At 61.9% G+C, this 22,045-nt stretch overlaps 1 protein-coding gene across 7 annotated transcripts; it reads left to right on the top strand.

Annotated features, from left to right (window-relative positions):
- Window positions 1–200: 200 nt before the first annotated feature.
- On the top strand, window positions 201–19,781 carry ST3GAL2 (ST3 beta-galactoside alpha-2,3-sialyltransferase 2). Of its 7 annotated transcripts, none has more exons than XM_064519416.1 (8): window positions 201–245; window positions 7,175–7,538; window positions 7,662–8,180; window positions 10,270–10,463; window positions 13,724–13,903; window positions 14,232–14,277; window positions 14,711–14,830; window positions 15,548–19,781. In XM_064519416.1, exons 3-8 carry the CDS (start codon window positions 7,851–7,853, stop codon window positions 15,719–15,721), a joined length of 1,044 nt encoding a protein of 347 aa, XP_064375486.1. In that variant the 5' UTR covers window positions 201–245; window positions 7,175–7,538; window positions 7,662–7,850; the 3' UTR covers window positions 15,722–19,781. The 7 variants fall into 7 exon arrangements, with proteins under 7 accessions (XP_064375486.1, XP_064375482.1, XP_064375483.1 ...); XM_064519412.1 differs by lacking the exon at window positions 201–245 and adding an exon at window positions 252–399; XM_064519413.1 differs by lacking the exon at window positions 201–245 and adding an exon at window positions 490–651.
- The last annotated feature ends 2,264 nt before the right edge of the window (window positions 19,782–22,045 follow it).

The following is a 22,045-nucleotide window of genomic DNA, read 5'->3' as shown; positions in this document are numbered from 1 at the left end:
CCACGCGGGCACCCCGTGGGCGGCACGTTGCCAGTGGGTGCATCTGGCACCCACCCGCCACTGGGTGTTGTGGGCTCCCGAATACCTGAGGCCGCGAACCTGAAAACCGGCCAGGGAAAAAAAAAGCCTCACGCCTGGCGAGGAACCGCTCTCGCCGCTGCCAGGCGGCCCGATCCGCGTGGTTTCGCCGTGCCCAGACGAGGGCGAGGCGGCGTGGGGCGGGAGGAGGTGCACCGAGCTTGCAGGTCTCTGCTTGCATCGGGCTCGGACTCCGCTCCTTCTGGGTGCCGGGAGGAGAGACCCGGGCTGTGGGTGCCGGCCCACGGCGCGCCGCCCCGGCAGCTCGCCCCGCTCCCGCAGCAGGCTCGGCGGAGCAGGGCGCGGGGATGCTGCGGCGCGGTTGGTATCGCGGCTGCCGCCTCTCCCCAGCGCGGCGGCCGGGGCGGGGGGGGGGGGGGGTGGCGGGGGCCCTTGCCCCCCCCGGCGCCCGATGCGCCGCTCCGGCTCTCCGCGCGGGGAAGGAGCGGGAAGGGGGGGTTGCTCCGAAGGGCCGGGCGGCATCGGCTTCCCCGCGTGCGCGGGCTGCGGCGCCGCTGGTGCCTCCCCGGCGCGGCCGTCCCCGCCGCCCGCGCCTGGGCGCATATTTTCCCGGTGAGGCATCCGGCGCGAGCGCGGGGCCGCCGCTTCCTCCGCGGAGGCAGCGCCGGGAGGAGGCCGGGCGCCCGGGGGCCGCCGTCTCCCCGGCAAGGACGGGCCCCGCGGCCTGCGAGCCGCCGGGCAGGTGAAGCGCGGGGCCTGCAGTGGCGCGGGGGGGCGGCAGCCCCGCAGGCGGCCGGGCGCGGGGGCGCGCGATTCGGGGGCGGGCGGCCGCCGCGGGGCTTCGGGGGCGGCGGCGGCGGCGGGCGCCGAGCGAGGGGGCTGCCCGCGGCCCCGGGATGCGCGACACCCCCCCTCTCCCGCCCCCCCCCGGGATGCGGAGGCCGCGCCGCCGCGCGAGCGGCTCCGGGGGAGGATGGAGGCGGCCTCCCCCTCCGGCCTGGGGGACGGCGGCGCTCGCCGCGCTCTGCTCTGTCTGAGCTGCCGCCCCCCCCGCCGCCGGGGACGCCTGGGCCCCTCCTGGGAGCCGGCCCTGCGGCTCCATGGCACCCGGTTTGCAGGCTCAGAGGTACGTGGCTCGGCGGTACCCAGCTCGGGGGTACCTGGCTCGGTGGTACCTGATCTGGGGGCTTGGTGGTACCCGGCTCAGCGGTACCCCATCTGGCATCTCAGTGATACCTGGCTCGGTTGTACCTGATCCAGGGGCTCGGAGGTACCTGGCTCGGTGGTACCTGATCCGGGGGCTCGGTTGTACCTGATCCAGGGGCTCGGGGGTACCTGGCTTGGTGGTACCTGATCCGGGGGCTCGGTTGTACCTGATCCAGGGGCTCGGTGGTACCTGGCTCGGTGGTACCTGGCTCGGTGGTACCTGATCTGGGGGCTCGGTGGTACCTGGCTCAGTGGTACCCAGTCTGGCATCTCAGTGATACCTGGCTTGGTGGCACCTGATCCAGGGGTTCAGTGGTACCTGGCTTGGTGGTACCTGACCTGGGGGCTCAGTGGTACCGGCTCAGTGGTACCCACTCCAGGGGCTTGGTGGTACCCAGCCCAGCTCAGGCGGATGGGTGCAGACAGGGGCTCTGGGCTGGGTGCAGGGGGGGCCGGCTCTGCCCTTTGTGCGGGGGGAGGATGGTGAGCTGGCCGGCTCTGTGGGCGTTCGGGCTCAGCGGGGTGGAGGGGAGGCTCCCGGATTTATCCATCTGAGCGGCGACTGCCCCTTCCCTGCCGGCGGCCCGGCTGGGGCAGTGGCGGTGGCCTGGCCGGGGGCGGCGGGCGCCGGAGGCTGCCTCTGGCGCCTGAATTTCCCCGGCGCTTGTGCAACCTCCCGGCTCGGGGAGGGAGGCTTCTGCTCTTGTTGCAGCGAGAGGCGTCGCTGCCTGGCAAAGCGTGGCCTTGGGCTTATCAGCCCGCGAGGGGGAGGAGGGGTCCCCGGGGGCCGCGCGCCCCCCTTCTCCCCGGCGTTTCGCTCGCCCGCGGGCCGGCCCGGGGCCTCCTCTCAGGCGGGGGGCGCGGGGCTGGCCGGGGGCTGTGCTGGGGGCCGCCGGGCTGCTCAGCCCCGGCGCTGGCGGATGGCCGAGCCGCGTCCTTTCCCCGGGCGTCCGTCCGCGCGGCGAGGGGATGGGAGCCGCGGGGGCCGTGAGCGCGTGGCTGATCCTTGCCTAGCTGGGCACCAGCTCCGGGGGCTCCTTCGGTGGCTGTTCGGCGCAGGCATGGCCGGGGGGGGGGCGGCTCCCCAAACCTGACACCCCCCGGTTACTGCGAGCGGCCTGACCCTGCTCCTCCCGCGCAACGCCAGCGCCGGGGCCCGTTTCGCAGCGGGAAACTGGCCGGGCGCTCGCGGCACCAGTGGCGAGGCCGTAAGCGCTTTTGCTTTAGAGTACGCCCGCTGTCGGCGTAGGGTAATCTGTTCTAATTTGGGGTTAGCCGTGCTTTTATTCTTAGCAACCGGCGGGCGTACGTGTTTGGGCAACTTTGCAGCCGGTGCCCGGCTCTCGCGGGGCAGCTGCTCCGGACCCTGGTGGGTCTTTTGACAGCGGTCGCCTGCTCGTATCGAGATGCAAAAAAAATAGCGAAGCAAAAAACTATGCAAACTGAAGACCCATCCACGCACTACAGGGCACTTCTCCGCTGAGTCTCCCCGCGTGCTTCCCCGCACCGGGCTCAGTGCTGCTTAAACCAGGGCGATTTGGCCTCTCGCCCTATTTATTGCACCCTGCCCCAGCGCTTAGAGGTGGAGCTTAAATAAAACTTCCCCAGCTGGGGCGCAGAGCAGCAATAAAACTGCTAGCGTTGCCAGTAAGGGTGAAAGGCTGGTTTAAAGCATGGAAAACCAATTTAACTTAGCGCAATTAGCTGATTGAGCGGGACGATAAGAGTATGATTAATTAAAAGGGCAAAGAAGAAGTTGCCAGGCCCGTGGTTCTGTCGAAGCGCTGCAGAGCTGCTGGAGCCAGCTTAACCCATGAAATTGGCTTCTCGCCTTAATACCTGCTGCCCAGCTACGGTCGGCCATAAATCTTTCATGGGATTGCTCAGCTCGGCGCGCCCAGAGCAACGCTGTTACGCCAGCGCACCAATTATCCGCGATACGGGCTGTACTTCCTTCCCGTGCGCTGTTTTGGCTTCCAAAATTAGCAGGAAGGAAAATGCAAATCACAGGGAAAAAAATGTACTCAGTGGATGGAGGTGGGGGGGGACCTTTTTAATGAGCTGGGACCGAGCCTGGAGTACGGCACGCCGAGGCTAAAATAAATGTTTAATTAGGTCACGAGCCGGGCTGGCGAAACGCTCTGGAGGCCGAGGCACGCGTGAGCCGCGGAGGCGCGAATCCGTAGCGGCGCGGGAGCGTCTGGGCGCAGTGCAGCGTGCGAAGCCCGGCGCGGCCTCGTGCCCCCGGGGCCGCAAGCGGGGGGCCGTGGCGGGGCCCGCGCGTGGCTCTGCGCCCGGCCTCCTTTCCTTCCCGCGCCGTAGAGCCGAAGCCATCCAGGAGGACGCCGCCATCCTTCCTCGCCGCGATGCCCCTGGCAAATTTCTGCTAGCCAAGTCCCTGAAAAAAAATAGCGAGCTAACGCGAACTGACAACCCTGGCCGAGCGTGCCAGGCCTGGCAGAGGCGAGTCTGAGCGCTTCGTTTTGAGCTCTCCCCAGTTACGGCAGCAGCTTTGCTCTTGGCCGGAGGCTGCAGCCTCCCTCTAGTCCCTCCCGACCTCTGCTCCAGCTCAGGCGCCAGTAAAAGCGTATTTTAGGAACCCACGCGGCCATCGGGGAGGTTTCCCGGCTGCTCTGCTTGTGCAAGCCAGCCCGGGCGGCCCCAGCGCTGCTGCCCAGCTGCAATTCGGGGGCCCGGGTGCAGGTCGCTGTTCTCAAGCTTGCGTCCTAAAGTAGAGGTTATGCTAGCAGGAGAAGTCACCCGCTTGTGAAAGAGGCAGAGTGATTTGCCAAGACCTTTTAACGGCCTCTCTTCCTAACGCCCTGGCAGCGAAGAGGAAGCGGAGCCTGGTGCCCACCTCCTCTTCCGGAGCCCGTTAGTAACCCCCAGGGCCAAATTTCAGCACTGTCGCGTGTTTATTGGCAGCGTGAAGTTGCGGGTCCCGTTATTTTTAGGAGGAGGCATCGAAACCTGGCAGAAAGAGTTGGCGGGGCCACAGGCGGCGTTCGAACTTTATGAAGGCCAATTAATTTGCGCTTGGGAGCTGGCGGTGGAGGGACGGCTGATGCTGGCGCAGGGACGTGCACGGACATGTTATTTCTTTGCTGAGACCTGCAAGGATCGGCGCGGAGGCTCGGTGCCCTCGTTGGAAAGGCTCTGCCCGAAATAGCTACCAACCTCTGCTCGAAAAGCTAGAACTCGAATAAGCCACCGGCATTTAACGCCGCTGCTAGTGCGGCTTTAACCCAGGAGTGAGCGGGGTATCGAATGAACGGGCTCTTTTTGCCTGGTCGGCGTTTCGGGGGCTGGTCTGCATTTCGGGGCCTCTCTTTAGAGAGTGGAGGCACCCGCTGGGCCCGAGGCTGCGCGAAAACGCGCTCCAGACGGGAGTGGAGCTGCCGCTTCCGGCCTCGCTTCGTGCTCTTGTTTTGGGCTGGCGAAGAAGGATCGCGCAAGGGAGGAAACCACCCGGAGCCACTCCTCCGCCGGCCTTGCCGGACGGCCGAGGAGCAAAGTACCACGGTTGGGGTGCACAAGACGCAATTTTCCGCAGCCTCTAGCAGTCCTGCGTGCCCCGGCAGCGGCGAAGGAGGCGGGAGGGTGCAGCAGGTTTCCCCGCTGGCAACGCAGCGCATGCCTCCGCTTGGCCCTTTTAGCGGCATAACCGCCCAGAGTTTTCTTTTACCCCTGAAACCCTCCAGTATTGCATGTCTGATTTTTTTTTCCTAATCTTTTTTTAAATGGCTTTATCCCAAATTCCCCTGGATGCAAACCCTCCATTTAAAGAACTCCGAAGCTTTTCTGCTGGCAAAACAGCACGAAAATAGTTGCAATTGCTCCCAGACCAAAATTTCGTACATGGCTGGCTGCTTTATTGACCCGATTTTCGGCTGTTAGCAGGGGAATTGAGTGTGCAGGACTGAGGAGGAGCCGCGGTTCTTCATTTCGCTGGTGCTTGTGCAGTAATTGAATCGCACACGGCTCTCAAGGTGTCCTGGCTGAAAGCTGGCCCTAGGACAGCCTCGCACGCAGCGCCGGAGCTGCAAGGCTCATGGCTCCTTAGGAGGGGTGAGTGCTTTCGCCAAAGCTCGTTTGGCTTCAGTTGCACCCTGGAGTGAGTAAAAAACTACACTGGGACCAAAACCCGGCACACAAGTCTCCTATTGTTCGTCGCGCCCCGGGGCGAGCGCCGACGCTGATCCTGCAAAACAGCCTTACCCGCTTTGCGGGGACGCGTGTGCCATGCAGGCACGTTAAACGCCCTGTAAAGGCTCTTAGGCTGGAAAAAACACTTGGAAAGCAATTGCAAAAGGGAGGTGGGGAGGGCTGTTAAACGCTATTTGGCGCCTTTGTTTAAAGGCTGCTGCCGCCCGGGCAAATATTTGAAAGCGGGTTAATAATTTGGGCAGGTGCCTTTGATGGCCGCGGCCTGCCCTGCCCCGCGCGCGGTGGCGGGATGTCCCCTCCGCGGGTGCTGGAGCTTCGCCGCTCAGCTTTACCGAGGGAAGGAAGGAGGTGACAGCTCGGGTAGGCCTTTTTTTTCTCCCCCGCATGGTGGTTTTGGGGGGCTTTTCGCACCGAGCGCAGCTCACTCCCGGCCATCTCTGCGTGCCGAGCCGCTCTCCGTGCTGCTAACGCGCGCGGCTCCTTTGTCTCCCTTTTGTGTTGAACCAGCTTCTGCAACAGCCTCCGCTCTGGTTTCTGGAGCTCCCCGGCTTAATTACCGAGCGCTAACGAGGGCGACGAGCCTGCCCTGGAGCGGGTAGGCGAAGGGGCCCCAGCCATGGCGGCGGGGGGAGGAAGGAGATTGCAGTGGAAACCAGAGCGGATCGCATCGGCGCCGAGCGGAGGGCGTGCGCGGGACTCGGAGAGGGCCCCGGCGGGCGGTGGGGTGCCATGTGGGGCCGGGGACGCCGGGCGCCTGCGCATGCCGGGGCTGCTGCGCCACAGGAAAGGCTCGGAGAGCCCCAGACCAGGCAGCAAGGAAGCCCTCGGCTCTGCTCAGCAAAACAGCTTCTTCTGGAGGCTATTTTTGTGGCAGAGCTGGGAACGGGGCTGGAAAAGGCCGGAAATATCCAGCACAATAAATGACCCAGAGTTCATGCCACAAAGCCACCTCCGCCGGCGTCTCAGCGCAGCCCCGACTGTAACATTAACCGTTCTTCCGTCGGCCGAGACAAACTCTCGGCCTCGGCTGCTGAGACCGCGGATTTAGCCGCTCAGCGTGGCCGCCCGCTACTTGCAGGCCTAAGCGCAGCGGCAGAAAACACGTCGCTCGTCGTCTGCGGGGGCCCGGCACAACGCGCGGCGCGGGGAGCCGACCTCCCGCTGGCTGCGCGCGCGGCGGCGAGAGCCATTAGCTGGTGAAGAGCGTTTTGGAGGGTTGATTGTGTTTTGATAGAGGAGGAAGATTGAGCTGCTGCTTGCTACAGAAAGGAGCTGGTTGTTTGACTCCGGAGGCAAGTTAACGGATGAGCCTTTGTCTGCCAAATATAATGAATATACAGTCTCCGAAACTTGGGGATAACTGCCTCGGCCTGGCGAGGCGCGGCGGGCTCGCGGGACCCGCGCCGGCGCGGCATGGCTGTGCTGGGCCGGATCGGGCAGGTACGTCGGCCCGGATGCCGGCGTCGGGAGATTTCCTGGATTTTGACACGGAGGGGGGAACGGGCGGCACGGGCAGGCCCCGGCGCAGCGGGCCAGCTCTGCCGACCAGCCCCTGCGCGCCGGCCATGCTGCGTGGCGAGCCGCGGCCCCCGGCAGCCGCCCTCCTCCTCCTGCTGCCGCCGCCTCCCGGCCCCCCTCCGCTTTCTCCCCCTTGCGGAGGGCGGTCCGAGCCGGGGCGCGGGGTCTCGCCCTGCCGCACGCAGCCGTCTGCGCTGAGCTGTCTTTTAACTTGACGCCCCCCCCCCCCCCCTTGCCGTTGCAGGCCGTCACTACCGCGGACGTGTCTCGGAGCAAGCGGCGGCGGGACGGGTGCCAGTGGATTAGCTAAAGGCCCAGGCAGCCGTCCCCGGGGAGGATGAGCGCCGCGGCAGCCGCGAGCCAGCCGGGGCCGTGCCTCAAAGCCCGCTGCGCGGCCGAGCGGCGGAGCTGAGGCAGGCGTGCCCGCGCCGGGCGTGCGGCCCCCCTCGCGCCGCCGCTGCGGCCCCCCGCGCGCCCAGCGGCAGCTGCTCCCCGGCCTGCGGCAGATGCGGCGCGCGGCGAGTGCTCGGCCGTCTCCCTGGCAACCGGAGCCGGAGGGGGCCCTCGCCGCGGCCGGGGGACGCGGATGGAAAGCTGCAGCCGGGCAGGTAGGAGCCGGGCGCCGTCAGGCCGCCGGGCCCCGAGTTCCCCCCAGCGGCACCCGGCGTCCCCGTGCCCTTCACGGGCAGCTGCAAAAGCCCCGCCGTGATTTCGGGCTCTTTCTCCTCCAGGGAGCCGGACTGGCTGGCTGACGCCATCGGCGGCCCACGGGCGGCCGCCCTATGCCCAGCCGCCGCCACCGCGGAGAGGCCGGAGCGAGCGCCCCGGTGCCCGGCGGGCCGCGGGACGGGCGAGCAGCGCGGGGGCCTCGGTGACGCCCTCCCCGGCCCGGCAGCGTCGTCCCTCCCCGCCCGCCGACCATGAAGTGCTCGCTGCGCTTCTGCTTCCTCTCGACGGCCTTCCTGCTCGTCTTCATCATGTCCCTCCTCTTCACCTACTCCCACCACAGCATCGCCTACCTGGACCCCGGTGGCTTGAGCAGCATCCACCGGGTGAAGCTGGTGCCCGGCTACGCGGGGATGCAGCGGCTCAGCAAAGGGGGGCTCTACCTGAAGAGCTGCGCCTGCCGCCGGTGCGCGGAGGACGCCGGAGCCTCCGAGTGGTTTGACAGCCACTACGACAGCAACATCTCCCCGGTGTGGACCAAGGAGAATATGGACTTGCCGCTGGACGTCCAGAGGTGGTGGATGGTGAGTGAGCACCGCCGTCGCGTCGCTCATGCCAGCTCGCGAGGATGTGCCGCTGGCTGCGAGAGGAGCCGCACCGGCACGGCGTGCGGTGCAGCACCTCGCCTGAGCCAGCGGCACTGCTCCCAGCCCCGCTAAGCGGGTAGCCCTGGTGTCCCAACCTCCGGCATAGCCCCCGGCTGGCTGCTGCCACGGTGGAGCCCGGCGCATGGCGGCGGGGAGACGGGAAGGGCTGCGGTGGGGATGTGGCGAGCGTGGGTGCCTCTCCGGAGAGCCGGGCTGGAGGAGATGCCGTGGGGTGAGGTGCCCCTGCCGTGGCTGGCGACAGCCCTCCCCACCACAAGCCCTGTCCTAGCGCGGCCACGGGAGCCCTTCTCCCCCCATGGCTGCCCGCTGGCTCCCACGGGGCCACGGGCGGGAGATGGGCACCTCCAAGCCCCAGGGGCTGCACTGAAGCCAGCAGGGAGGCCCGGCCCCTTCTCCAACTGCTTTGGAGGTTCATCTCCATCTCTGCAAGCAGGCTTGGCCCCTCTCTTCTCCTCTCACTCAGCCGCAGCTTGTTCCATGTAAAACCCCCTAATTGCAAAGAGCCACGGCCCTGGCTTGGGCCAAAGTGCATCCAGCCCTCGAAGGGTGACCGGTTGCAGGCAGCGAGAAGGGGTTTGAGTGGGTCGCAGCTGCCTGCGGACGGCCACAGTGAGATACCACCGTGCTACGGCAGAGGGGAGCCTTTGGGAGGGACCTTCTCGGAGAGCCGGGCTGGTCGGGCCCCGAGCCCGGCCCTCGCCATCCCCCCTCCGCTCCCACCCCCGTGCGTCGGCGTCCGCGGGATTGCCACACGGAGCTGGTCCCGGCAGCCCCGGTTCCCTCCTTGTTTGAAAATTCATCCTTCCTCTTGGCAGCTCTTTTTTTTCTGCCTTGATGGCTGCTGTGCAGTCTCGAAACAGCTTTTGTTTGTCGTGTGGGGGAGGCCCAACATTTTGGATTTTTTTTTTTTCCCCCTAACACTTGCAGCTTCTTCAGGCTTTTGGCTTGCTCTTCTGGTTGCTTTTCCCTCTGCTGGCAGGCACCCCCACGGTCTCCTGCCGGAGGCATCGGGGTGGCACCAAAACATAAGCCAACACAGGCTTTTCTTGCTGGAGTCTAGTCTCGGCACGGAGGCTGAGCGCCACTCTCCTGTCCTCAGCCCGCTGTCACTGCGCGTCGCCAGCAATGAAGAGCTGGGCAGTAGCGGGAGGAAGGAAGGGTGGTGCGTCCTTCCCTCCCCGCCCGGCCGGTGCTTTTGTGCTCCTGAGACTTGCAGCTGGCTTCCTCCAAAGCGCTGGGCTGGGTGAGCCGTGGGGGTGACGTCCCTGGGGCTGCTGGTGCCCCACAGAGCCCTCTTGCGTGCTCCAGCGCGTTGCTCCGCGCTGTGGGAGAGCTGGGCTCGCCTCTGCCAGGCAGCAGTTTAAGCGCGTGGGGGGGCTGTAGCAGAGACAGGATTTTCAGCCTGGCTTCCCCCACCCACGTTGCGGTTTGCTCCTGGCCCCCGGGCCGCTAGTTCCCAGCTGGCAAATCCCAGCATCTTGGCAGCGAGGCCCAGCGCGGGGCTGGCATCCTCCCGGAGCGGCGAAGCGGCTCCGTGCTGGCGCTGCTCTGCCGCGGCGACCTGGAGGCTTTGGGGAGGAGGAGGGGATGTGCCAAAATACTTTGGGGCACTGTGGCATCTCCTTCATCGGGGTCTTTAGTCCAACATCGAGCGAAAGAGCCCAGTCGTGCCCAGGAGTCACAGGAGAGACCCGAGGGCCTTGCTAAGTCCTCCCCAGCCTGTGGGGATGAGCAGGAGGGAGTCCAAGTGTGAGATGGCCTGAAAGCAAGGGTATCCCTTCATTATGGCCTGTTGCGCTCACTGCCCAGGCTCTCGTGCCCCAAACACACACATTTGGGGCTATTTCGGGGCACTGTACCTGGCCACACTTCTCCCAGAGTTAGGGCATCACGCTGAAGTGGCAGCACCGCCGGGGCTGCAGGGTCGGGGAGGGCACCTCTTTGCACCCTGGCTGCATCGGTGGCCCTGCCTGATGTCCCGCTGCCCTCCTTCTGCCCCCCACAGATGCTGCAGCCCCAGTTCAAATCCCACAACACCTACGAAGTCCTGAGCAAGCTCTTCCAGATCGTGCCTGGCGAGAACCCCTACAGCTCCCGCGACAGCCGGCGGTGCCGGCGCTGCGCCGTGGTGGGCAACTCGGGCAACCTGCGCGGCTCCGGCTACGGGCGAGAGATCGACGCGCACGACTTCATCATGAGGTGAGGGCTGCGCCGCCGGTGGGGACGGCGTGGGAGGAGAGGTGGTGACACCCGGGCCATAGCATGTCCCCAGCCCCGCTCCTCTGCTCCGGCCGAACGCAAAGGCAGGAGGCGTGCAGGCTGCCGACCGAGCCGGAGGAGGGGGGAGTCTGGGGAGGGACAATGGGGTGTGCCGACACCATGCCGTCATATGCGTGCCTTAAAACTGCGTCCTCTCCAAGGCCCAGTAGGAAAGGAGAAATGTGACTTTTTTAATTGCATGTTTACCTTTGCGATAACTCTCAGCAGCTGACCTCCAGCACCACCCATATGCGGGCATAGTCCAGCGGTAGTGCGGAAGGAAACCAGCTAGATCACTTAGTGGGATGCTTTCATTTCTTGGCTGTTTGGAGGCAGCGAGAAGGGAGGAAGGAGCACAGGTTTCCTTGGCCAGGGCCATCTCTCTCCCCGGGAAGGCTGTGGCAGCAGCACGTGGCACCAGCAGGGTGTATTGGGCCTGTGATCCTACCTTCTGGACGGGGTGCCCTCCTCCGCGTGGTCCCTGATCCCGTGGGAGGTGTCTGCTGGCAGCAGCCAGCTCGCACAGGGGAACGGGGCCACACCAGCCACCTGGCAGTTGTTAGCTGGAGGGAAGAAGTAAAGCCAGACATCCTTACGTGGTCTGACTGAGGACCCTCCCACCCTGCAAAACCCTCCCAGAGCATCTCGGTTAGGGCATGCATCTATAGATGGGTCGTGGCCCGGCCCCTGCCTCAGTTTCCCTGCTGCTCTCGCAGGGTAGCAGCGCTGGGCCACCCCGGTCCCCTGTGGAAGAGCAGTGCGGGGCAGCCTCCCGTGATGCCTCCTGTAACCACACAAGCCATCCCTGTGACCTGAATTGCTGCTCATGGCATGGCTGTGCCTGCTGGCAGCCCCGGCCCTGCACGCCGCTTGCTGGGCCACCCCCTGGGCTCGGCAGCACTGTTGCTGTAGGATCCCTCCCACACTTCCCAAAATAAAACTGTGTGCCAGTTTTGTGCGATGGCATCTTGTGCTCCCTTCCAGGCTCAGTGTGGGATTGTCAGAGTTTTCCAAGCCCCAACCGTACTAGCGCTCAGGCAGGAGCATGCTCCTCCATCGCAGCCCTGTCAGAAAAACGTGCAGAAAGGGGAGCTTGTTCCTGCCTCTCGGGAGCCTCAGTGGCTCTTTGACCTGAGCAGTATTTCTGGTGGGGTTCCCCTTACCCCGCCGGCAGCTGCAGACCTGGCTTTACTAGGAGGGAGCAGTGATGCTAGCAGGCTTCATGCTGAACCATCCGGTGCTGGTCCCCCTTGCTATGCACCCCAGCAGTGCCAGCCGGCCTCCTGCAAGGCTCTGGTGCTGCCCTGCACGGAAAAGTCGGCTGCGGCCCAGCTTCTCACACCAAGCCGTCCAGCTCGCTCCAGTGCCAGTGCTGCCCCACAGTGGCTTCAACAGCGAAAGGTAGCTTGAAATTGGATCTGGAGATGGGCTGGACGAGAGGAAGGAGCCTGGTCTTGGGAGCCTGCTGCGTCCCCTAGGCTGGAGGAAAGGGCTGTCTGGCTCTTGCTCCAAGTGACCAAACAACGGTGGAAACCCTTAGATCAACTCATAACCCCCCCCCCCCCATACATCAGCCATCAGGGTAGTGCTCCTTGATTGCATTCAACGGCTCCTACCTGACACACATCCGTCTTTGAGGAGAGACATCCCTGCGCAGCCCCACCGAGATGCAACGGCCTGGCCCGGCCCTTCATCACCTGCAGTCTCTGAAAAACGTGCCTCTTCCCAGCTTGGCTTTGGTGCAGGCTGAGGTTGCTTGTGCTGCCTTCCCTCGCTAGATAAAGAGCTCTCCAGGATTTGTATTTTTTTCCCATGGAGGCTTCTACACACAGCCACTTCTCCGTTGTGTTGGTGAGCTATATTAAGGGCTACATTTCTTGCTGCTGGGCACCGGCACCAGCACCAGCCCTAAGATTACTTTTATGACTTTCTTGCAACTTTTGAGTTGCTGAATGTCCTTTTTTTTTTCCTTTAAAAGCCTAGCCCTCAAGTGCTGTGCAGTTCTTCTGGTGTTTGGTTCACCAGCACCATTCCCAAGCAAAACCCAAGAAGATCTTTCCTAGAGCATGTCAGTGGGGCCCTGCCCCACAGCTGGATAACTTCTGTCCCTCGGCATGGGTCACCCTATGTCCCATATCCTGACCTGTCTCTCTGCCACCCCGTCTTCCTTGGGACAGCATGCAGTACAGGATCACTGGCCTTCCTAATGCATCTGTCTTCATCCCATTCCCATTTCTGTTGTCAAGCCAGATCCAGGTCATTGCTCCCGCCCTCCCTGCGATGAAACGCAAGCTGTCTCGCCATGGCCTGCAGTTTCCTCAGTATTCTGCTATTCGTTAAAAATTCTCATCTGCAGTGTTCCTGGGTCTGAGCCGCCTAGACCTGCTGACTTTAAATATTTATCTCTTGTAGCTGTTCTGACATCCTCCTTCCTTGCTAATGGGCTAGAAAGCACTTCAGTGCACCTGGGTGGGAAGCATAAATCATCTTGCTGCTTTCCAAACACAGAGCAGACACTGAATGTGTCTCCATGCTGGTATTAGTACCAATTTTGCCATCTCCAGCTCCTGAGAGGTCTGTGTCATGGCTGAGGTTTCTTTGTTCCTAAAACTTTCATGTGCAATTGAAAAACCAGTGCCCGAAAATACAGCACAAGCCTGGTTCTAAACGGGAGCTGTTTAGAAAAATAACTGAATAAGATGCGAAGAACTGAGGTACAACTGAGTATAAATTTTTATACTCAGATGCGATTTTTTTCCCCGTTACTCAGCTGCAATGAGGAGGGAGGGTAGTCGAGTGCTGCGTCTGCTCGTTTCCACGCGAGCGCTTGTGGTGGCTGCGAAGGTAAGTTCGGTGCAGCAGAGCGTCCCTGGGGACTGTGGTGCGCGCAGAAGCAACCCTGGGCTTTGAACGTACCTCGGGGTTGAGCTCTCTCGCTGCCTGCGATGCCCCATCACTTTGCAGCTGTGATGCAGAGACACGGGGTGTCCTGAGCGTTGCAAGTGGTGTGCGAATCGCGCCCAGCTCCCGCCTGGGGCAATGGAGGGAGGTTTTCTTGTGTCTCTAAAAGAAGGCTGGGGTGAAAAACAGATATGAAGGCAAGGGGCTGCTGCTGCTGCCACGCGTGGATGGTCCCCGTTGATTTCCCGTGCCTGGATCCTCCTCCTTGGTGTCTGCCACATGCCTGACTCTCTCCCCAGGATGAACCAGGCCCCCACGGTGGGGTTTGAAGGCGACGTGGGGAGTCGGACCACTCATCACTTCATGTACCCAGAGAGTGCCAAGAACCTGCCTGCCAATGTCAGCTTTGTGCTGGTGCCCTTCAAAACCCTGGACCTGCTCTGGATTGCCAGTGCCCTCTCCACTGGCCAAATCAGATTGTAAGTACCCGGCAAGGCACGGGGCAGCAACAGCCCCAGCTGGCTGCGGATTTTCATGGTATCTGCCTCTACATGGTCCCTGCGTTAGATCACGCAGGCAGCACTGCCTAGTGGCTGTGTAGCTTCTTCCCCTGGCTCACCATGCTGGGAGCAATGAATATTCATCGCTGGGGCTTTGGCTGGGGCTTGGCTGGTTTCTCTCCTTTCCTTTTCCACAGGAAAATCCGAGTGCCTGGAGCGAAGTGTCTCCCTTCTCTTGTTAGCTTGGGTTGGGGTTGCGGTGGGCTTGCGTCCCGAAGGAGATAACCTGCCTCTCTGCTTCTTTCAGCACATACGCACCCGTGAAGCCTTTTCTGCGGGTGGACAAAGAAAAGGTAGGGCCAGCTCCACAGGCTCTTCTCTTCCACCATGCCAGCAGCCTGGCATGGGAAAGCCCCAGGAGAGCGTCCTGCCCGTCACCCCCTTCCCAGATGAGCCCCACTGCTTGGGACTGTTCCCCAGGGACCGTGGCTGCCCAGGCTGCTAGGTCGGCACAAGACCACTTTTCTCCAGGGCTTCCCCTCATGTGGAGAAGCTTTGCAGAAGTGACTGCATCTTCTTGGGTTCCCACGAACTTCTTGGCTCTCCTTCCTGAGCTGCTGGGTTCGGAAGGGAGGGTGGTGCTGGGCTGGCCCAGCAGCCAGGGCCTTCCCTAGGGAGGAGAGGCTGGCGGTGGCTGAGGACGGTGCCCTGGGCTGTTCCATTAGTCTGGGCCCGATGCAATGCTCATGCACTGCTCTAGAGCCTAACTTCAGCCCGTCCTCCTAGGTGCAGATCTACAACCCTGCCTTCTTCAAGTACATCCACGACCGCTGGACGGAGCACCACGGGCGATACCCCTCCACTGGCATGTTGGTGCTCTTCTTCGCGCTCCACGTCTGCGACGAGGTGGGTCACGGCGTGGCGGCCTGAGCCCTTGGGCCAGGAGGGCTGCATGATCCCAGCCAGGATCACGGGCCCTGGCATTGCTAAGGTCACCTTGCTCGTACCAGGCTCACCTTTGCCGCAGTGGCCTGCTTTGGAGGGGTGGGTTTGCGCTGGACATGGGCAGCTGCCTGCCGTGCTATGGCTGGGAAAAGAGCACTCTCTCCAGGGCCCGTCGCCTCGGCTTTGCTCGCTGACTGAGACCCTCTGAGCTGTTTCCTGGGGCTCCCCTGTAACTGCAGCACCCGGGCTCTTGCCTCGGGGCACCCGCAGCTCCAGCCAGTCAGCCCCAGGCAAGGGGCGAGCTCCGGCTCTGCTGTTGCAACCATCTTGCAGGGCTAAGGAGGGAGGTGGCACTGGCTGTGGGGTAAAATTAGAGCAGGATCACTTGGTTGCAGGGTCTGTTTGCCTAAAAGCGTGGCATTCACAGGGCAGCCTGCGAATATCTTTAAAGCTTGAACGGTGTCCAGGAAGGCTGTGCGGGGGAAATGGCGTGTTCGGCTCCCACGGTATACGGCCAAATCCTGCCCCCACACTGAAGCAGATGCTCATCCAGCAACCAGCATCAGGCTTTAGCAAGCGGATCGCCCGCGAGGTGCCTTTGCCAGGGCAGCCGGGCTCCCGGTGCCTGCCGGGCTGGCAGGGCTGCGCGTGGCTGACCGTCCTCCTTGCCGCTGGCAGGTGAACGTCTTCGGGTTCGGTGCCGACAGCCGAGGCAACTGGCATCACTACTGGGAGAACAACCGCTACGCCGGGGAGTTCAGGAAGACCGGGGTGCACGACGCCGACTTCGAGGCTCACATCATCGACATGCTGGCCAAAACCAGCAAGATCGAGGTTTACCGGGGCAACTGAGGGGCCTGACAACTGCGAGTCCTCCAGCTTGCCTTTGCCAATCAGGTTTCCGCGGCGCGGGGAAGCTCCCGCGGCCGCCTGCCCTGGCGAGGGCAGAGGGTGAATCTTGCCGTGGCATCCTCAAGCGATCACCGGGAGTGCAAGGATCGGCAGCGTGGCCCCTGCACAGCCCCGGGCAATGGAGCTGCCCCGCCGGGTATTTGGTGCCTCCAGCCAATCAGGTTCTGAGCTAAAAAGGAGACTTTTTTTTAATTAATATTATTATTATTAAGAAACCTGTTTCAGCTGAGAAGGATTTACAAACACAATCAGTGACTGACTGGACGGCGGGAGCGTCCGACTTGCATCTCTTTACAGTCAAACCAAATGCTGCTCTTTTTAAAACAAGAAAAAAAACAAAACCCGGTGACTTTGGGGAAACTCCAAGCAATCATGTCCCGGGACAAGGTAGAAAGGACGTTTGAACAATCACTTTTCCCCTCCCCGATGCACAGTCTCACAACGCAATGACGTTAGTGTCTTACGGACGCCAGTGCTGGCTAACCCGAGGAAAGGGGCCGAGTTATTTAACCGCGCGTGCTGCTGCTGAGCTCACCGAGACCTCCTCCGGTTCTGCTTGGTCCTTGAGCACAAGCGTGGCAGCAGCTGGCTTCATTCTTCCTTTGTTTTGATTTTTTCCCCCTTGGGCAGTCGCAGCAGCTTTCCCAGAGAAAGCCTCCCTGCGTACAATCGGGTCCCGGCAACGTCTGTACGCGCAGTTGCAATCGTTTGGCCCCGGCGCTGGAGAAGGCGGGAAGTTGGGGTCTGGACTCTCGTGGCCTATTTGCATTGGACTGCTGGGATCTGGGATTCAGATCTGGGATTCAGATACTCCTGCGCGTCGAGAAGGCAAAGTCGGCCCAGCGAAGAGCTGGCCACCGGCTCCAAGCCGACGCTCCGCTGCAGACTGGCGTCTGCTGGTGCGAGCGAGCGTTTGCAGCCGGGCGTTACCTGCCTCCTGGGAGGGAAGGAGAGGAACCGGCAGAGACGCTGCGTTGAGGGTGGTGTCTCCCTCTCCTGCCAGGAGCAGGACGGGCACTGCCTTGTCCAAGGATCGACTGATGGTAGGACAGGTTTAGAGGGAAACCATGCGAAAGGCAGCTAAAATCCCACAGAAGCGGTAGCCCGATCCCTCCAGCCAACCTCTGCAGGGCCCGCTCCCGATTTATGGCAATCGTGAGGTTCGAAGGAGAGGCAGGGAGCCCGGCTGCAGCAGCTGTGGCTAGCCCGGGCATGAGAAGGATGGCTCCGGATCGGGTCCCGCATGCCTGTGCCACAAGTGGGGCCAGCGCAATGTGGGGCTGGGCTTACCATCCCCAGGCTGCTGTGGTTCCTCGTCCCCGCAGGGGCAGCCGGGCCAGCGAGCACGAGCTGCCCACAGGCACCGGGGGGATGTTACTGTGGGATGCAGGACGCACCAGCTGCACGATGCAAGAGGTGACAGCGGGGACTGGCCCTGCTGAGGGCACAGGCTGCGGGCTGGGGCTGGCCTTCGCCTGCGCTGCAAGAGAAGGAGGAGAAAAATATAGATTTCCTTTTGCTTTCGGAATGGAAAAAACAGATTAGAGATAGCTTTAGTGGGTGAATGAAACATGCTTTTGTTTTTGTTTTGTTATAAATGGACAGCTCTGTTGAGAAGCTGAAATCCCAAAGTCTTTCCTCCAACTTTAATCGTGGACGACTTGCAGGATCGGATTGTGCGTGTTGGTCTGGGCTGTGGCGAGGTTTGTGGAAAAGGTTCCCTGGCTGCCCTGCGGGAAGGAGCAGCAGAGGCACTTGGGCTCTTTTATGGCGGTGTCTTACAGGAGTATCCCTGACTTTCCCGATCTCCGGGGCCAACGCTGCTGTCCCCACATGCTGCGGTGGGGTCGGCTGGGCCCATGTTTGGAGCCCAGGGGGGCACAAGTGAAGGTGGCAGGTCCTGGCAGCAGGCGCAGCGCAGGAGGGAGGCAGAGCCTGGGGCCAGGCTGAGGGTCTAGCCTCCATGCTGGTGGCACAGGGGTGAGATGCAAAGGGAAACTGCTTCCCTAGAGATATGATTAAAAACGCTTTTTTTTGGTCAACCAGTTGGTTGGTTCTCAGAGATGCTGGAAGGGTCAAGAAGGCGGCAATCAGGGCAAATGGGATCGAACAGAAAAAGCCTGCGCCTCTGTATCACGGCCAGGTCTCTCCCAGAGAGGGACCCTCAGCTGCGCAGCTGGGGACGTGAGGCGATGGCGATCCTCGGCTTGGGTTGGGCGAACCCCCGGGGTGCCTGGCACGGCAGTGCTGCCGCCGGGGCAAAGCCACCGCGGTCCAGAGCGGACTGCCCCAGCATGGGAGGCTGCCGCGGCTGGTAGGGCTGGGGGTCGCCAGGGAAAGCCCTGCCTGGCCCCCACCTCCTTGTTGCAATAGTTATTTAAGGAACAAGCACCATAGTTTTCTGGGCTTGAGGATTTTTTTCTTTTTGTATCTGGCTTTTCTGCAACAACCTCTTACCTGTCTCACTGGTTTGGTTTGTTTTTTCAGTGTTTTTTTTCCTTTTCTTTTTTGAGGTTTCTCTCTGCAATCATGAAACATGAGCATTCGGGTCACTTAGAGCAGGCACTGAGCATCCCCTGGGCTGGGGGACCTTTGTCTTTTCTTTTTCTGTCCACAGGGCTTTAAATCCACAAGTTTCTTGGAAGGCTTTTAGTCAAAGAGGTTCTGCGATGCTCTGTGGCTGGCGGCCCCTGCCCGGTGCCAGCTGCACGGACAAGAGCAGACCAGCTCGGGAGAAGGGCTGGTGGGATGGTCAGCACTCTGTGCAGTCCTCACTCCCCCGGCTTGTCACCCTGGGACTCAGATGCAGGTTATTCCAAGGGTATTCCTGGTTTCCACCTGTCCTGGGGTTTTTTTAGGAGAAGAAAAACAAACAAAAAAACAAAAACATGAGCAACAACGAGTGCCTTGACCATCTCCTGTCGGCTAGGCTGGACTGTGCCCACTCCCCACACACTGGCTCCGGGCTGGTTTGCCCTGCGAGCATGGGGTGTAGGTGGTGGTCTGATTTATCTGGCAGTCGTATCTGCTTCCTTCCTTATCCCTGTGCTGCTCAGCTGGACGTTAGCTGGAAAATGCTGCTGGGGGGGGCATGACAAAAAGCACCTTCTTTACTTCTTTGGTGGAGACACTGCTAGAGCGGGTGTGCTGGAGGGAACAGCTGGCTGGAGAGGATGAATCCAGCTGTTGAGGTTTGACAAGGCTGGGCCTGCTCCTGCCTGAGCTGAGCAGGGCTAGGCCAGACAATCACGGGCCAGGAGGAGGCACGGGGTGCCAAACACGTGTGCCACGCTGCGCTCAGCACCCGGTGAAGAGGAGGCCCTCACAGACAGCATTTTTCAGCTAACTTCCTTCCCCTACCCCCCTTTTTTTTAAAAAAAAATACTGTCCTGCTACGAGGACTTGCAACCACTTCTGTTTCTTTGGCAGAGCGGCCAATGAACACACGCACGAGCATGCTGCAAGCCCTGCGGGGAGGGGGCCGCGGGCGCTTTGCCTATGAGTACCACTGTACTGTACATAGAGGAGATGTAGGCAGAGGCTATGGGCAAGGCGTGCGGGGTGGGAGAAGGTGCAAGCGCTGGCGCCTGGGGTCAGCCAGGCCTCCCCGTGCCGGTTCCCCATCCCTGGCCTCTCTCGCCATCAGCACTCACGCTTCAGGGTTTGAGCTGGGCTTGGGCTTAGGTGGCCCAGGCAGGGGCTGCTGGTGCTCAGGCCGACGAGCCGGGTCCCCCGGGCCGCAGGGCTGCCCAGCCTTGCCCCCCCCGCAGAGGCGGAGCGGTGGCGTGCACGGTGCTAGCACCCGGCGTGGCGGGAGAAACCAAGAGTTGGGGCGGTCTTTGTCGCGTGGTGCCATGCTGGGAGAGGGAGACCAGTGCTCTGACCTAGGGCTAGGAGCAGCTGGGTGGCTTTTCCCATAGCCTCTGTCTACATGGGTACTTCTGCACACAACTGTCTTAAAACAACTTTTTTTTTAGTCAATAAAAACCATGCATCAGAACGGCGCTGTGCTTTCCTTCCGGGGCAGGCGGGAAGCCCAGCTGTGCAGGCTACCCCTTACTTTCAGCTCCAGGACACTGTGCACTCAGCAGTGCGTTTTGGGAGCCAGCAGTTTCGATTTGTCTCGTCCCCTGGAAATTAAATGTGAGATTTACCTCAATTCTGTATTGTACAGCTCAGAAGCTTGTCTGGGCCTTCTGGCATGCAGTCAAGCTCCCCTGAAGACTCAGTGGCCAGAAGCTGCTGTCTAATACAAGGAAAAAACAGTCTTATGAGCCAAAAGGATGGTCCCCTTTGTCACACCTTTCCTAGCAGTGTCCTGCACGCTGTGGCCCCGCCATGAGGTCGGCCAGTCCCTTGGGGAGGGGAGCACGTGCTGCGCACCTGGCCCCGAGCCTGGCCCGCTGGTGGGGTCAGGGGGAGGCAACGGGGAGGGGGTAAGGACAGCGGGGTTAGCGGGGCTGGGGGGAGCAGGAAAGATGCCAGACATCAGCCACGGGCTGTGATTAACTCCCCCAGGAGCCCCGGACCTGCATCCAGCAGCAGAGCCCCAACAAAACCTGCCCTGTCAAAGCCCGTGGCCTCGGCCCTGCGTCTGGGTGATACCTGGGCACCGATCCCGCTGCTCGCCTGGGCCTGCTCTGCATCCGCATCCGGCGCGGCCCTCCTGGCCCCCTTTAGTGCCTGAAAAAGAGGAGGAGGCATTTGCAGGGCACAGGATGATGGCAGCTGGCACCAGACCGTCCCCAATCTCCCTGTCCCGAGGGCATCAACCTGCAGCTGAGTGGGCTTGTGTCCATCCTCAGCCTATCTTCCAAGGCAGAGACATGTGCAGGGACGAGAGACATCCCACATCTCTGCTGGGAGCCAGACTTTTGCGTTTGTCTTTTCGCTGGCTCGGAAACCATTTTGGAGATTTTTCTCTGGGGCTTTTGGGTGCCACGGCAGCCTCCCCGGTGGGGGCAGAGTCCTGGCATGGAGCTGACCCCAGGTGCTGCCACTGTCACCTCTGCCTGAAGGAGCCGGCACAGCTCCCCGCAACCCGGGCTCCCAGCACAAAGCGGGCTAAAACTGAGGTCGGGGTGTCGCAGTAAACTGAGCCCCCTCCCCAGCTCCCAGCCTGCTTCATACTGGAGCTGTGGTCGTCTGGTAGCACTAGCCGCGTCCTGAGCTGCCCTTTGCCAGGGACCACCTCTTGGCCAGCAAGCTCTCGAGGGGTCTCTGCTTGGCTTTTGGTTAGGGATCCTCACACGCCCAGACCTGTCCCTAGCCGGATGGGAGAGAAAAGAGCCAGACTCTTTTCAGTGGAGCCCAGCGACAGAACCAGAGGTAATAGGCACAAACTGAAATAAAGGAAATTTCATTTAAACATAAGAAAAAGCTTTTCTGTTCTGAAGGTGGCTAAACACTGGAGCAGGTTGCCTGGAGAGACTGTGGAGTCTCCATCCATGGAGATATTCAAAACCCAACTGGACACAGCCCTGAGCAACCTGCTCTAGTTGACCCTGCTTTGAGCAGAAGGGTTGGACTAGATGGTCCCTTCCAACCTCAGTGATCATGACTTGCCCTGTGGTGGCAAAGGGTACTCACATTTCAGGGTGGAGGGTCCAGCAGGTACATGCCATGTCCATCTCCAGAAGGTTTGCTCCAGCTGAGCCCTGGCAGAGGGCAACAGCCTTCTTGAGTAACAGATCTGCTTCAAGAGCTGTGAAATGGGCAGAGAGAAAGGGAACAGGGCTCCTGCCGAGCAAAGCCACTTGTCACCTCGAGAGGGGCTGAAACCCGGCAGCGAGACACAAAGGTGGTCCCAGCCTGCCACGCTCAGCCTGCCCGAGGCCCCGAGCCCACACAGCCCATGTCCCCGAGCCCCAGCATGGCACGTGTGAGCTCGGGGTAGGACACGGACAAACTCTCGGAGGACACTGCCAAGAGGGTATGACAGCCTGGAGGCTGCTGAAGCTGATCCTCGCTCCCAGGCCTCCTCTGGGGGAGCAGTGTCAGCCCGGAGGCTTGCGCCCGTTACGCACACGCTTGCTGCGGCCATCGTGGCAGCTACAACTGGTTTCTGTGCCGCAGATGGGAAGCACACTACACGTGCATGGGAGGACAGTGCTGCAGCCCTCCCTTTTCACCCCACCACTGGTTCACCAGGCTGAAAGGAAGAAATTTTGAAAGGAGGCAAGGCAGAGGAAGCGACTTTGCCTGAGGCGACCGAGCAGAGCCAAGGCTCGCTCCACCTCCCAGGTCACGCTGTTAACGGCTGGA

Source organism: Dromaius novaehollandiae, chromosome 13 (genome assembly GCF_036370855.1).
Source record: "Dromaius novaehollandiae isolate bDroNov1 chromosome 13, bDroNov1.hap1, whole genome shotgun sequence".
NCBI classification, from domain to species: Eukaryota; Metazoa; Chordata; class Aves; order Casuariiformes; family Dromaiidae; genus Dromaius; species Dromaius novaehollandiae.
Note: the sequence above shows the minus strand (reverse complement) of the source record. Positions and strands in the feature narration are given on the sequence as shown.